This window comes from Geospiza fortis, unplaced genomic scaffold (genome assembly GCF_000277835.1).
Source record: "Geospiza fortis unplaced genomic scaffold, GeoFor_1.0 scaffold112, whole genome shotgun sequence".
Classification (NCBI taxonomy): domain Eukaryota; kingdom Metazoa; phylum Chordata; class Aves; order Passeriformes; family Thraupidae; genus Geospiza; species Geospiza fortis.
In genome coordinates this window covers 13,936,510-13,952,431 of record NW_005054298.1, presented here as the reverse complement: position 1 = coordinate 13,952,431, position 15,922 = coordinate 13,936,510, and the positions used below count along the sequence as shown (strand labels likewise).

Sequence of the window (15,922 nt, the reverse complement as noted above, 5' to 3'; positions counted from 1 at the left end):
CCCCCCGCCCCCCCCCCCTGCCGCAGGCAGGCGTGCTTGTCCCTGGCACCCTGGGGTGGGCACCCAGCCCTGCCTGGCTACTTGCAGACGCTGACCCATTCGGTGATGCGGCACTCCTCGCAGGCCACGAAGCAGCACCAGTGGAACTTGCAGTTGCAGCGCTCGCTGCGCGTCTGCCGCAGGATGTTGTGCCCGCGGCCGCAGCACAGGCTCTCGCAGTTGTCCATGCCCGGGCTGGTCTTGTTGCACAGGCGCCCTTGAGTGCCCAAGGAGTCCAGGGCCGGCTCTCGCTCGCAGAAGTCGGGTGACTTCTCGAAGTAAACCAGCTCGCTGATGCCAGCCCGGCGGCGGTGCCGAGCGTGGCCCGGCTCCAGCTGCCCGGCGTTCCGGTTGTGGGGCCGGATGAGGGTGGCCCCGTAGAAGCGGTCCTTGAGCAGGGACCCCACCAGGCGAAACTCAGGCGTCACCTGCCAGCATGTCTTCAGCTGGCAGCTCCCTGAGGTACCGTGGCATTTGCACTTTCTCCTCATGTTGTCCATCACCACCTGGGCGGGGAAGGAAGGAAGGACAGAGGAGTTAGCATGAAGGAGACGCATTTTGGGGACTGGAGAAGCCACAATGGAGCTCTGTGTGGGTTGGCACTACAGGAACATCAAGGGCTGGCATGAGTAGCCATCAAAGCTCTGGAACTGCAAAGCCAGCAAGGCTGCGCCCTGTTGCTGTGCCCAGTGCAACTCATGTCCCACACCCTGTCCCTTCCCATCCTGGTAATACCAACTGGCTTTTATGTTTCATCAAGGGATTGGCACCTAAAGGAGAGGGTGAGCTCTTTAAGCACAGGGAGGAGAAGGAGCCTGGATCTCACCTCCCACTGCTGCTTGGCTCCAGCAGCATCAACCTCATCCTGGACCCCAGTTAAAAGCCAGCATGGAGCATTGGCTGCATGGTGCAGCCATACTGGGACCTCCCCAGTGCAAGGGTCTCCCATACACCTCACCAGGCAGTAGCACTGCAAGTGGGGCAAGTGGGAGGGATGCTTCCCCTTCCTTTCCTCTCCCCAAGGCCTTCATCCCATAAAGCCCCAGTTCTGGGAGTCCTAGGAGCAGCTCTGCTTTTAGCTCTTGCCTGCTCTCCTGCAGCCAACCTCGCCACAGTTCCAAATTCCAAGCAGGGATCACATCCCTGACTTATAGTTTGTAGAGGCTGCAGTGTGGCCAGTGCCACCCATCCAGCGCCTTCAAGGGCCAGGGTGCATGGGCTGGGCTCTGGCTGTGGTTTGGGCCAGCCTGAAAGCACAGCTCGTGCAGGGGTCAGAGGCCAGTGTGGGGGTCCTTGGACTCCCTTGGCAAGGCTGCATGCTGGAATCCCCTACATCCCCCATCCCTGTAAGGGATACTGCTGTGGCCAAGCCAAGAGAAACAGCTCATGCCCATCAATGTGTGGCACAACATGGCCACACATCCCCACACAGGCTGGAAAGAGGCAGTTTATAATGTCCTCTGCTCTGTCCCAACAGGGATTCTTGCTGGGTTGTGTGCCCCCATATCCATGTGCTCACACAGGCTTCACCGAGTTCCCTTCCCATGCACACACCCAAACTTCACCAGAGTACAGATGGGGCTTGCAGACTATCACAGGTTGATCCCCATACCCAGGGCCCTGCTCCAGGGCTTGTGGGGGGATTCCAGGGAACACCTGCCCCTGTGAAAGGTGCTGTCCTACAATGCCTGTCCTACATATCTACCTGGCTTCATGCCTGCCACATGTTGCCTATTTCTGCCCCCCTCCCTGGGAGGGACACATGTGACAGGAGAGCCTTGTTTAGGTAGAGGTGGGTAGTTTTTATTCCTTGTTTTCTTGTTTTTGAGTAAATCTCCAAGTTGCTAAGCAGTTATGGTAATGAAGGCAGGCCAGGGAAACATGCCTGGAGCTCGGGGCACATGGCGGAGAGGTCTGGGCTGGGCTGGAGTTTGGCTTTCATCCTGCTGAGAGTCCTGCTCCTGCTGGGAAGAGCCTCCACCTCACAGGTAATGAGCTACCTGGCCTCTCCACCATGTCCTGGGTGTGACAGCAGCTGCTTGCCACTGTTCTTGTCACTATCCTTGGGAACACGCTGGCACTGGCACCCTTTCCCACATTCCCACCCTACTGGCTTGGCTGGACCAGGAAAAATCTGCATTCAGGGCTGTGGCTGGCAGGCTCACCATGGGGATGGAGGGTACAGTGGTGTGACAGCTGGACAAGAGTTTATTTGGGCCTACAGCTGGTCACAGCAGGGGCTGAAGAAGGTGTCAAGTGTGACCATCTCCATCACCCAAGCCATCACTGCTGAACATCCCAAGCCCCAGCACCACAACACCCGTCTACCCCTGCACAGGCAGCACAGAGGGGACAGGACCCTGACAGAGCTGGGAGATGCAAGAAGAGCCCATGTGAGTCCTCGCCCCATGCTTTTGTCATTGAATTCTCTCCACGCACCCTTACCCATCCTTTCCCTGTCTCATAGACACCCAAGTTCGACACATGCCCGGACTCGCTGGTGCTTTCTTTCACACATTCCCAGCTCCTCCCAGGCACGCTCATAAGAACTTTATCATAGGTCTTTGTTGTGAGGGTAATGGGTAGTTCCTGGCTTCCTTTCATCCTCTCTTGCTCTCTGATCTGGTGAGTTAGGAGGACCTGCAAAGCCTCTCTCACACTCCTGCTGCTCCTTGCTGGGGAGCTTGCTGCCTGCCAGGGATGCAGAACACCCACCTCAGTCTTGAGTTGGACCAAGCAATGATTGTCCCAGGGCTTCCTGACCTTCCTCAGGAGCAAGGTCACCACTGCAGGGCTCTATCAGAGGATGCTGCACATCCCTTGCCGCTGCAATCCCCTGCCCAGCTTCATAGCTGGGTGTAAAAAGGAAAAATCAGTGTGTTTCTGCCTGGTTTCGAACCAGGGACCTTCCGCGTGTCAGGCGAACGTGATAACCACTACACTACAGAAACCACCTCTGATGGCACCTGGGTGCCACCATCCATGGAATTGTCACCTCCCTCCAGCATTGTAGGGTCTGAGCCAGGAGACAGGCTCACCCACAAGCACAGCACCCTCGGGACACACAGGAACCAGAGAGAAGATGCTCAGAACCAGTGAGATGCTGGAGGGCTCTGGGTGCTGCAGCTGCTCGGTGCACGGACGGGGATGGTGCATGGCAGGGCATGGCACGAGGTGTGCACGTCCACATCACTGCCCTGCTAAAGAGGTTCAAGCCTCAGGACTTGGAGGGGAGGACCACAGAGCTGCTGCAATGAGCACAGCCATTCCTTTCTGAGGAAATCCCAGGAGATTGTTCCTTATTACAGCAGGAAAATTGCTCCTGGTAGTTAGTGGGGCTTGGTGGGTGTGGGATCCACAGCATTGCTATAAGAGCAGGTGGGGAGTTGGAGAACCCATCCCCAGTGGGAACCCATCCCCAGGGCCAGCCCTGGCAATAAGCACAGCACCAACACAGACCAGGCACAGCATCATCTCTATGTTCCAATGCCTGGCACCCACAGCACCACACATGGGCTCACATCCTCATCTCAACAAGGTCCCTGAGCTGCCTGTCCAGGCATCGCTTCCCCACCTGTACAGGTACCGTTCCCTCCTTTATTCCTTTAGTCTTTTTCTGCCTCTTCTTCCAGCTCCCAGGCTTCTTTCATCAGTCCAGATCTTGTCTCTGAAGCAATCAAGAGTTGACATTGCCAGTCTCGTGCCTGTCTGTCCTCAGGGACAAGCAGACCCCAGACATTCTTACTGTTACTGGATCCCATGGGAAATGTTTCGTGACATCCTACCAGAGCAAATATTCCTCTCTCACCTTCCCTTTCTTCTGCAGGCTGTGAGGTTTCCCTTGGGAAACGGGGAACACAGACCACAGGTTTCTGAGCACTGCCAAGAGTCCCAGAGATCTGGGGCATGGAGAGATGTAGGGGAATCGGGAAGAGCCCCGCAGTCAGAACTGGAACGGGGGTCTTGCCCAGATTGGGCCAGAGCAGTCTGCAGAGAATTCAGCTGCCTAACACTGAGTGAGCTTTCACTACACACAAGCAAACAAAGCCAAACAAATCAAAAGTTCTGCTATTCGCCAGGCATTTACAGCTTGACCAAACTGGGGTGGCTTCTCCAGGGTGGTAAAGCTCAGCTCCAGCATCAGGGTAAGCCACACATTAAGGTCCTGCTCTGCAGCATCCTCAGCTCACAGCCAGCTTGAAACATGCTCAAAGCAAGAGGCACATCCAAATGTCTGAGCCATCCCAAGGAAACATTCCCTGTGGAATTCTGACTTTAATTATTTATTCCTGCAGCCACTACACATCCCCTGGCACTGCCCTGGCAGCATGTGGCTGGGGTCTTGGGGACATGTGTCCTGTTGGATTCAATGGATGTGATCTCTCAGGCACCTGCTGTGAGCAAAAGCAGGCAGGGAAATGCAGCCATCCTCCCAGCCCGTCCTGCCTTCATGCTCCTTGTCTCCAGTGTCAGGCTGCTTTTAAACCTCAGCTTCCAGACAGAGTGAGATACTAATTAGTACCTTTAACGAGACCTGACATCATAAGAATGGAGGGGAGGCTGTCCTGCTTGCCTGAGCAGGCTCCAACACACTGCTTGAGATGGGGGACAAGGCTGTGGGCTGTCGCCTCTGCTCCCAAGGGCATGCTGTGTTTCCCAGCTGGTATAGGAGACCACTGCCTAACTCAATCTCATTCACATCTGCCTCCTCAGGGCACTGGCTCCCTTTCTGGAGGCAGAGACACGTCTAGGAGCTGCAGAATCTGTGCTGTCTCCCCATGATGCCAGTGACTTTCTTCTCCCTGTCTTTAGCTCACCCCCACTGCAGCTGCCCAACACCAGTTCACTGAGAGGCAGGAGCCAGAATCATTGCTGTGCCACCCCAGTAGCACCACTGGAGCACAGACATGGGACAGTGGCCTGGCCAGCGTCCCTTGGCAAGGCCACAGCAGCAATGCTCAGAGGTATTGCTCCCAGCAGGTGTTTGGCCAGCATATCCTTGCAGCCCTGTCCTGCTAAGGGCACCACTGCCTTTGTTCTGGGCAAGACTGGGGAGAGGGGGTGCCTTGGGGGCAATCCCAGACTCACAAATGGTTCCACAGCAGCCAGCATGCGTCCCTCACAGCCTTCCCACACATGTCCTGAGGACCCTGTTGCCACCATCCCCTCCCCACAGCCGTGACCAGCGCCCCGCTCACCTGCCGGCCCACGCGGTTGTTGTGCAGCCGCATCCGGGAGTGGATATCCCTGTAGGTTTCCCGGGAATCGAGGAAATCCTTGGAGAACTTCTCTCCATAGTCCACATCAGGGCTGCAGCCTCCCCATTCCCAGGAGTCCTGGAGGCCAGGGGTCTCAGCGGGCATGTGCTCCATGTGCACGCCGTGCACCATGCCCTTGCCGCGGTTCATGGCTTCCAGCTGCAGGCGGTGCAGCTTGCGCCGGAAAGCCTCCTCATCGCCTCGGCGCTTCTGGTCACAGCCACAGGCCTGCAGCTTCCCCAGGGCACAGGCGTTGGACACGGCGTGCACCACACCAGCAGCTGCTATGGCGTAGGCAAAGGCGCTCTCCCGAAAGCCTGCAAGGAAGGAGACACTGGGGTCAAGCTGGGCGCTGTGACCCCCGAGTGGGGCTGGATGAGTTCATCGTCACACTGGCGTGCAGGGACTGGGAGGTTCAGCTTGCATCTTGCTTTTTCCTGATGCACCAGCTCCCACACAGAGTGAATCGCCACTCTCTGCTCTCCAGCCCCATCCCCACCAGGACACACTGCTGCCCTGAGGGCCAGCCCTGCCCTAGCTGGGACCCCAGCTTCCACCACCACCCTGCTCTCACATCGCTCCAGGAGATGCCACCACAGCACTGATCAGGCATCAGCGTCATGGCTCTGAGGGGAAAGGCAATCCCTCCTCCCCTCTCCACTCAGAGTTTCCTACTATACTAAATGTAACACTGGCTGAGAGATATTTCTGCTGAAGAATGGACCACTTCTGGTTACTCACAGGGTGCAGATTAGGCAGTAAAAAGAGCAGGCTGCACTGCCTGTCCAGCCCCATTCATCTGCCCATATCCCTTCCCACCCTGAACCCTGCCAGGTCCCACAAGAAGCTCTAAATGTGATACCAGGCTGTAAAAAAATGAGCATCCCTCATCAGTTAGAGCATGCCGTGACCACACCGTGGACTGCCAGAGCCAGCAGCTGGTTGTCATTAAACACTAGGGAGTGAGGACATCCACAAGTGTCATTAGCTGGGGACAGGGCAGATGGGGACAGGGACAAGTCTCACAGAAGGGGCAGGTCTCACAGAAGGGGCTTCATGGGGCTCCATGTGGCTGTGAGCAGGGGATACCTGAGAATCTCTTGGCTTCGCTGAAGCCAGGTGAGGACCCTCTCCTCCCTGGGAGTTTCTATTCTATTTGAAATGCAAAGTAATATTTTTGTTTGTGGTTCCCAGGTCAGACGGGGAGCCTGCAGTGCCCTTTGCTTTGGTGCACACTGACTGGCCCCAGCATGAGGCAAGGATGCAGGGAGTGCCAGATTTTGTGCCGTGGCGTCACATGTGAATAAATAAATAGCTGGAGTTCCCAGCCTCTCTCCCTCTGTTGGACATGAGCAGTTTGGCTTTGACACAGCTGAACAGACAACAGGCTTTGGGGTGTTTTCTTCACCAAATCAACACTATCAAACTGGAGTCTTGGATGAGCACCCCAAAGCTCTGCCTGTGCCCCAGAGTCGGGAGCAGTGGGAGTGCAAGCGCTGCTGCCGGCCGTGCTGGGCAGTGCTCCCCAGCACGCATGTCTCCTCTGCGGTTACTGCCGCCCGCTGAGCAAACGCTATGATCTTATTAAAGGAAAATGAAATGCAGCCCGGAAACCTGCATTTAAAGTCGTGCTGCTCTTTTGTGTGTTAATTTGACACTGGTGCGTTTAAAAAATTAACGAGGCACTGCTTAAAAGCCAGCAGGAGCCTCTCCCAGCTTCCCCTCGGTGTGGGACAAGCTTGCTCTCAGCCTGCCTCTTTCCATGCACAAGTTGAACAACATTTTTCAGCGGGCAGGTAATGGGGCCGCTGGTGCGTACACTGTGCCGTGCAGCCTCCCCAGGGAGAGTGCTGGCAGGCAGCGCCTGCAACACACCCACAGCGCTGGTGGAGCATGAAGGCCCACATCTGGGCAACTTCAGTCCCCAGGTGAGCAAGGGAGGATGGAGAACCAGCACAGAAAAGTCTCCTGGATTCCCAAATCCTCCCTATGTCCATTCTCTGATCCTGCCATCTGGGCCAGCTTCAGCCCTTCATATGCCAAACCTGGGCACAGCCCAATCCGTCACTGCCACCCTGCTGGGCATCCCCAGCTCCTCGCACAGCCAGTGCCTGGGGACAGGGGCAGCAAACCCTTCACTCAGCACAACACCCTCCTCTCAGCCCTGCCTCTTTCTCACACATTTCTTCAGTCTAAAATATAATTTCCGGCGTGGCATCTCCTTAAAATCTCTTCTGAGCCCAGACACAAGCTCTACCCCACCCAGTCTGTCTAGCAAGCTCGTGTCCTTACAGGTAAAGAGGTCAGGTTGATTGGGCATCCTCCATGGCTGGGAAACCCGTGGGTTAAAGTCCCAGTCCTCCTCCTTCCTCTAGTGCTCGCCCAGTACATGTGAGCTGATGGATGATGTATGGGTCCTCTTCTCTGGAGCTGCCATTGCCCAGGCTGTGGGCAGGAGACAGACTGGTCCCCAAGACATGGCATCACAGCCATGTCTTGTCACATTCAGGAAGTCTTGTTCCCATTTCATCGTGGTCCTTTCTCTGCTCAGTATCACTCTGCCTGGCCCCACCATTCTTCCCTGCCTTCTCCCCTTCTTCCCTCACCTGCTCTCATGGGGAGCTGTGGGCAAAGGAGAGGAGGGGTCAGGGCAGCACTGGGATCACAGCAGCCATGCCAGTACAGTTTTGCTAGGAGGTTCAGTTTACATTCCTTGCTGTACCCCAGCCACACCAGAAACAGAGGATTGAAGCAAAGCAACGAGCAACATGGCTGCAACAACCACCTGCCTCGTGGGCTCAGCAAGGCTGGAAGCTTCCAGGAACCACAGCCAAGAGTGGCATGTGGCGGCCAGCCCTGAGCCCTTTGAGGGGAGGCTCTCCAGCTACCCCAGCCACCTAAGACCTCAGCAATGATTTTTGAGTCACCGTATGCCTCCAGAGACCACAGAAGAGGTGTAGCTGTGGAGGTACAAGAAGTATTGCATCCTGCAGGGAAGAGAGAAAGGAGGACACAATCCTGACACCACCACCAGCGTTCACCCTGCTGTGTACTTAAAGACCATGCTGGGCAAGGAGGACAGGTCTGAAATCTCTTCCCCAGCTCAAATCCCAAAGCAGCTTTCTTAGGGGGGAAAGTTTTTCTCTGTCAAGCAGTACCTAAGAAATGGGGGGTCATTTAGCAAGACCCCAAGTCCCAGCAGCACTGGCTCTGCCATGGATGCTGCAGTTCCTCCATCTTTCAAGCAGATGTGTGATGAAGGCTACAGGGCTGGCTCCGGCACAGCTCTGGGCTCTACAGTCTGTAGACCAGGGACAGCTGGAGGCACAGCCTTCCTCCCACCACTCACCATCACATCCAGGCAGCAGCTCTCTCCCAGCACTCATCACTGCAATGCCTGGCTGGCACTGAGGGAGCCAGCGGGACAGCCTCACACAGGCCCACCCTAGGGTACCCCAGGGATGCTCAGCTGCCCCCTTCATGGCAATACCCCCCAGGAGTGGGGTGTAGCTGCCAGGAGCTGTGGGTACATTGCCCCAGCCCTGATACAAGGCAGAGGAGAACTTCTCCTGCCACCTCCTGCGAGGCCTGCCGAGACGGCCAGTCCCGACATGCTGCCTCTCCCCCAGCCCCGCTCCCTCCCCTCCCCTCTCCCTAATTAAACTGCAGGTGAACCTGCCAGGGTCTGGCCCAGCACCAGGCACTAAATGCCTCCCTGCAGATCCCAACTTGCCTCCCTGCACCTCCTTGAGCGTGCCAGGGACAGCCCGCAGCCCTCGCTGCTGTCCGCCCACGGCAGCGTGAGGGAGCAGCCCTTGCTGCCGTGCGGGCTGCAGGGAGCCCAGCTCGGCCCCCCACCGCCAGAAATCCTGCCTGGCCCCAGGGTCTCCCTTCCACCGCCAGTGGGGAGAAGGTCCAGGGAATGGGGGAACCCACAGGGATGAAGCCAAGCCTCCACAGTACCCGCATGTGCTGCAGGGCCAGGTGGGCAAAGCCCTTGGTTTGCCCGGGGGTGCACAAATCCATGCCAGCAGCCCAGCTGCAGGTGCGCCAGGCCAGGCGCTGCGGTCTGCGGGCTCCGCAGCTTGGCTGGGGCTCTGCAGAGCTGGGTGCCGGGGTCCTGAGCTTGGCGGCATCTCCCTGGGTAGCTGAAACAGCACCTGCCTCCTTCAGCACGCTGGAAAGCCTCCCCAAGCTCCGTTTCACAGCTGGCTGGGCCCCAGCACCTGGTGTTTCCAGCCTTGCAGGGAGTTCCCCTCTCCCTGCTGGATGAAATCAAGATCTGGCCATGGCCATGAAGACCCCTTGTCACCAGTGAGCCCTTCTAAGGTGGGCACAGGGCCTGGAAGCATCACCCATCTCTCCAAAGGCTGCAGGAACCAAGAAATACTGCACTCCAGGGTCATGTCCCCTCCAACCATGAGCCTTTGAAGGCCTTCAAGGACACCCAGCCCCTCCACGGGAGGTCCTAGTTTTTTCAGAGCCCCATGTAGACGAGGTTGGGGTTGAGATGAGCAAAGGGGAATAGTCAGTCCCATAGCACACCTCACACAGCCCCTGCCCAGCAGCCAAACAGTCCCGGCCGTGATGGCATTGTACCCACTCACGGGTCCACACATACTGGACAAGGACCAAGACTCAGTGACCCACCACCATCTGCAGCTTGGTTTTCATCAGGCAACCAGGCACGGGTCAGCCCAGCCAAGCCACACAGCGCCCGGCAGCCCACAGACGCTGTGGTGGGACAATGTACCAGGACAACAGGCCATCCTCTCCAGTGGGGTGGGCACAATCGTGCTGCTCACCCTTGGAGCAGGAGCAGGAGATCTATTTCCACTGCTGGTGTAGATGCAGCCACCTGCCTCGACCTCACTGCTCCCTCTCCCTACCTCTCCTGAGGCCAGAAGAGAATGTCTCTGTCAGCCAGGTGAGCACATGGAGGGAGAAGAAGGTATAGCAGAGAAGGATGGGACCAGGGACAGCACTGGAGAGTCCTGGCAGAAGTGACAGTGCCAGAGAATGGGCAGGAAGGTGGTGAGCACAGGCAGCCAGCTGGGGAGCCAGGGAAAACTGGCAGAGGATTTGCCATAGCACTGTTGAGCCTGGCTTAACATGGAGGGGACATGGGCCAAGGAGGATGTGGGATGCAGATGGTACTGGAGACTCAACAGAGGTTATAAAGGACATCTCATACCCCAAGGATGCAGCATCAAAAGACCAAACCACAGACCATGGTGGTGTCTCAAATAACCCAGTGACACTGTGAGAGCAGGGATGGTAAACTCCTGGGCACCCTCCTTGCCCTCCACTAACCTGCCATTGTGCCTCACAACCACTGTTTCCCAGATGGCAGCATCTCCCAGGTCTGTGCTCTGCCCAGCATGCTGGCAGCATCCCTGTCTCCAGCTGTGCTGCTCTAAAGCCACCCCAGACTCCCACCCCTGTCTGATTTGAAGCCTCTCCTTCCTGTCTCCCCAGGGCTTGCACTCAGACTTCTGGGATCAGCTCAGCAGGATGAGGAGATGGGCACTCATCTGCCATTGTCCTCTTCTCTGTCCCCAGGGGGTGAGGTCCCTGGCAGCACTGAGTGCCTGGATACTGGGCACTGTGGGATGGGGACCATGGGACAGCTGGAACAGGGTAACATCCTGTCTGGCTCATGCCCACACTGGAGAAGATGTGAGAGATGCAGGAGGACAGGACAGAGTTGGGGAGCGAAGCCAAGCGGGGAGAGCAGGAGGGAGAAGCCAGCTACAAATAATTTAAAGTGAGATTCACGCACGGCTGAGCTGATGGCAGAAGAAGTGGGAAAAGGAATGAAAGATTAAAGGGGTCTGTCACTTTGGGTTACAAACAATGATCCTACAAGCACGTTGTGTTCCAGGCACGGCAGGGATGGGGCAGGGCACAGAGCAGAGCCCTGCTCCCTGGAGGTCGGGTGCATTAAAGTCTGCGCCATGAAGCCTGCACCCCTCACTTCTACCACTCACTGAGATGCATCCCCTCTCTGATGCCTGGAACAGATGGAAGGCAAGGCTCACAGCTCCAGTGCTGCCACTGAGGGACATGAGTGGGTTCAAACTGGGCCAGGGCTCTGGTATCAAGGCTTGCTCCATGCCAGAACAGCTCCAAGCAGCTCCATGAGACGGCTTGGGTTCTTGGGGCTCATCCTGCAACCTCTGCTGCCAAAACAGGAGTGCCATGAGAAGCCTGCCTGCTCTGATGCTCCAGCCCTACCTCCATCCTGCCCTGCTGCTGGATATCGTGTCTCCATTCCAGAGAATGGGACCCCACCAATGCCGAGAGCCTGGGCTGAGCCATATCCAACAGCTTGAGACAGGGACAGGAGTCCAGGGTCTGTGGGAGTCCCCACATCCATCAGTCACAGCCCTGACAGCAGGAAGGGCTGCAAGGAGCACCTGAGACAGCAGTGAGGTGCGAGGCCCTGGGGCCAGCAGCAGACAAGGTGAGCTGAGGGAGGGATGCAGGTCACTGCTCTCTGCTGCTGGTGCTTCTCTCCCTGCCTGGTGGTACCCGGTGCAAAGCAGCTTGTCTGGGTGTGTGAGCAACTCGAGCCAGCAAGCCAGTGTCTCCTGCCGCCCAAGGAGACTAGAAGTGAACCACATTCCTCAGAGGACCTAAAATACCTCGATGCTTATCAGGGCTGACAGTCCCCACCCTTTCTGCCAGGCCCTAACCTGGGCACTGCTCACAGAGGGAGGAGACGCTGCCCTTCTCCAGGCACTAAGCTCCTGAGAGGGACCAGAGCTGCTCCATGGCAGGACCACAGCCCTGATGCCACACATGCTCCAAGGTAGCATTCCATCCAGCGAGGCTGTCCAGGCTGCCCTGAACATCTTTGGACACCAAAACACTTCTGTGATCCCCTCTCCAGCTTTCTCCCCACTTGCTACAGCTGCCTGTGGGCTCCTGTCACACATCCCTTCAATGCCATGTAAGCCTCAAGCTGCCAACCTCTCCTCATTGAGAATCTTCTCATAGTCCCAAGGAAAGAAGACATAGGATGTGGAAGGATGTTTGAAGAAGAGTGGATGTTGCAACTCTCTGCTGGGCATCAGGTTGAGAGGCTCACAAAGCGGGTATATGAGCAGTTTCTTAGGTAGTTTTCACTTTTCTTGGGAGCTGGAGGCGTGGTCTGTGTGCTGGGCACCTGTCCTGCCCTCGGCACCCCGACTGCTGGCCACTGGCACAACACTGTCCTTCCTGACCATGGCCTGTGGCAATGGGCACTTAGAAATATGCTGAAGCACAGGTTTCAATAAAGGGTACTCAGGTGAAAATACACATTCAAGTCCTCTAGAAGATCCCATCAGGTCACAACCCTAATCTGCACCATGCAGGCCAGCCCCTCTGCCCCACAGAGTCTGCTCCTGAGGGAGACAGTATCAGCCAGGGAGGCTCTGGTGCAGGCAGAGCCAGACATGACCGCGAGGGAGATGAGATCCGGGCACCAGGATCCTTGGCAGAACATGGACAGCTAGGAGAGCTCTCTCAGCAGGTGACAGGCTCACAGAGCTACATCCCACTAGTTAGGGGCATTTCAGCTCATCACAACACACTCAAACACCATCCCCAGGGCAGAACTGAGCCAAGATGTTCAACTGTATCCACCAAACCAAATCCCAGAGCATAGCATCCACCTTCAGACCCATCAACTATGCTGCACACCCATGGCACTGCTCCAAACACCAGCCTACACCACACTGGGAGAAGATGCCAGAAAGCAGGAGGGCCTGGGAAGAGCCTTAGGAACACCTGGAGTTGGTCAGGGAAGAGCAGCTCAGGACAAGGGCCAGTGCAGGTGCAAAGGTGCATGGAGCAGCTTTGCCATAGTGCAGTGCTCCTTTGTCTGGCAGACCATAACATTTGTCTGCCTTCATCCATGGGGGTGCTGAAGAGCTCACCTCATCATCCCCTGGGACAGGGAAGAGCTGTGCAGGGGCCCAGGGGGAGCCCTTGAGGGCTCCAGAGAGCAGGTACTGGATAGTGGGACAGGAGGGGAACCGTCCAACCCTTACCTCTGCTGAAGATGATGCTCTCATATGGAATCTTGTTCTTGGTCTCAAGGCTGGAGCAATTCCAGCGCTGGTCCCGGAACTGGTGCTGGCACTCATGGATGGCAATCTGGATGCCCTGGATGGCGGAGGCGGTGACGTCGGGGTGGCGCACACACACCTCCAGCTGCCGCCGGGTCAGCCCCGGCAGGGTCAGGCACACCGTGTTGGCATTCAGCACTGGCTCTGAGGGCAGCTTCAGGCCCAGGATCTCATTGGAGCACGAGCTGGGAGGGAAAGGACACCCTTGAGCTCAGAGCAAGCAAGGTGTCAACCACTTGGTTTTCCATTTGGGGAAGGGGTAAAGTCTGTGGGAGACAGAGACAGGGAAGGGAGAGGCTCCTCAATCCACATGGTGCCCACTGCCTATAGGGAAGGCTGGAAAAACTCAACTCAGCTTACCCTGGCAGCCTTTGCCAGAAGCAGTTAAATCTGGCCATCCTGCCCCTGGAGCCCAGCATCTCCTAGGCTTGCACTCTCTCTGTGTGCTCCACCAGGGATCTCCCACACTGGCCATGCACTGCAGACTCTCAGCACACAACGCCCCAACTCGCCTTCCACAGAAAGCGTGGGCTTCCCCCTGGGAGAACTGACAGACCTTGGAGCAAGAGGACCATTCCAGCCAGTGTTGCTGGCTGATCCCCTCCCTGCATCTCCTGTATCCCCCCAACACTGCTTACAAGGGTTCTTACAAGGGAGGTAAAGGGAATGATCAGCATTTTCTTTCCAGTTCTGTTGTGAACTATGGAGCCAAGCACTGTGCCAACTATCCTCAAGCTCCCAGCAACAATCCCAAGTCCACTGTCCCATCCTAGCCCCACTGAACCAGATACATGTGGCCACAGAAGCACAGAGAGCAGCACATGGGTAGCAGCAGGGGTACAGGTACTTACACAAACAGAGACGTGACCTGGGGAAATGGGGAAGTGTGGAGTGTGTGGAGATGGGATGTGGGATGTGGGATGTGGGGAGACAAAGCATGTCCAGAAAGAGGTGCCTGGAGCTAATACAGAGGTATACATGACAGACAAATCTGGAGAAGGAGACAGTAGGAAGTGTTTGCCCAGCTCCAGGGAATGGCTTGAAGGACTCTGGGATAAACAGTGCCCAAGTGGAAGACCCACAAAGCAAGCAGCAGACAGTGGGACGCCCAGCAGCAATACAGCATCTTGCAGCATGGTCCACTAGGAGCTCAGCACCACCCCACTGCTTGATCAGGAGAGCTTGGTCCCTGCTGGGAGCTCTCCCCAGGAAAGTCTCTCCCTGCTCCCTGGGACAGGCAAGAGCTGGGTCCCTGGGAGAAGCAAGGAGCTCAAAGCCCTTTGAACTTTGATTACAGAAACAAGACTTGGAGGAGGATGCTGGAGGAAGGACTGCAGCTGCCAGGTCTTAGGGAGAAGGGTTACTCCCCCTCTGTTCCCTCAAACCCTGCAAGCCTGGTGCAGGTACATGGACAGAAGCAGCTGTCAGGGGATGAGGTCCCCAGCTCAGCACTGACCCAACTCTGGAGGGAGGGTTCAGCCCTTACAGCTGGCTCAGGGCAGAGGGAGAGCTGTCAGGACCAGGCTGCTTTCTCCAGCTTCCCAAGGGTGTTTATACCCATCCCACCACTTTCATGGGTAGTATATGAATATGCCCCAGTACAAATCCAATAGGGAGAGTCGAGGTGGAGCAGAGAAGAGAGACAAAGGGAGTGCATCCCTCCAAAACCCCTACACAGAGGGGAAATCATCTTCCCAGCTTCCTGCACTCATTCCCACTGTGAAGCAAGCCCTGGCTGACAAAAGATGCAGAGCAGGACACAGCCACCACCATCTCCAACCCCAGGAGCTCCTGCCCTGAACACAGCAATGACTTTGTTCCCTTCATGTCCTGTGCCTGACACAGCGCCTGCCATCTTTTCCCAGGGCATCCCGGAATGGGGGCGATGCCACAGTCCATCTCCCGACTGCACCTCAGGGAAACTGAGGCAGGGGCTCCGGAGAGTAGAGGGAAGGTCCTTCTGCCTCTCGCTCCACCCAGGGCGCAGGAGGACCAGGGACCGGCAAGAAGCTGTCACTGTCACACTTCTTAGGAGGATACAGCGCTCCCCCCAGCTCTCTTCCCACTTTAAATCTGGATTTAAACTTGATTTCACGGTGACAGGCCCCCAGGTCACAGGCTGCAGCGGCTGCTGCTTTAATTAATACAAGTCCCAACGTTAACAAATTATATTTAAAGGGGCTGGAGGGAGGGGGAAGGGCGGGAGACCCCCCCGACTCGTACCAGCACCAGGATTAACCCCCGGCTGCCTGCAGTGCACAAGTTTGGGAGCGGGCAGAGGGAAGGCGAAGACGGACAGGGACGGTGAATTTGGGGGTTCGCTTTCTGGAAAGCAGGTGGCCCCCTCTTACCCCTCTAGCATTTAGGACAGGCGGAGCCAGGGAGAGGACGCAGGGGGATCCAGCAGGCACCGACCCCCACGACAGTGACATCCCAGCCCGCATTCCCCCGTCCTCCGCGGGCGAGCGGGGAAACTTAGGCAGTCGGGGCGGGCGCCGGGGCGGCTCC

At 57.0% G+C, this 15,922-nt stretch overlaps 1 protein-coding gene and 1 non-coding gene across 2 annotated transcripts; both read right to left on the bottom strand.

Moving 5' to 3' along the window:
* Positions 1-16: 16 nt before the first annotated feature.
* On the bottom strand, positions 17-13,812 carry WNT10A (Wnt family member 10A). Its single transcript, XM_031057985.1, has 4 exons — positions 13,775-13,812; positions 13,337-13,599; positions 5,238-5,614; positions 17-545 (listed from the first exon to the last, which is right to left on the bottom strand). Exons 1-4 carry the CDS (start codon positions 13,810-13,812, stop codon positions 78-80), a joined length of 1,146 nt encoding a protein of 381 aa, XP_030913845.1. The 3' UTR covers positions 17-77.
* Positions 2,918-2,990, bottom strand: TRNAV-GAC. The gene has a single exon. It is a non-coding gene; the product is annotated as a tRNA-Val (tRNA).
* Positions 13,813-15,922: the final 2,110 nt, after the last annotated feature.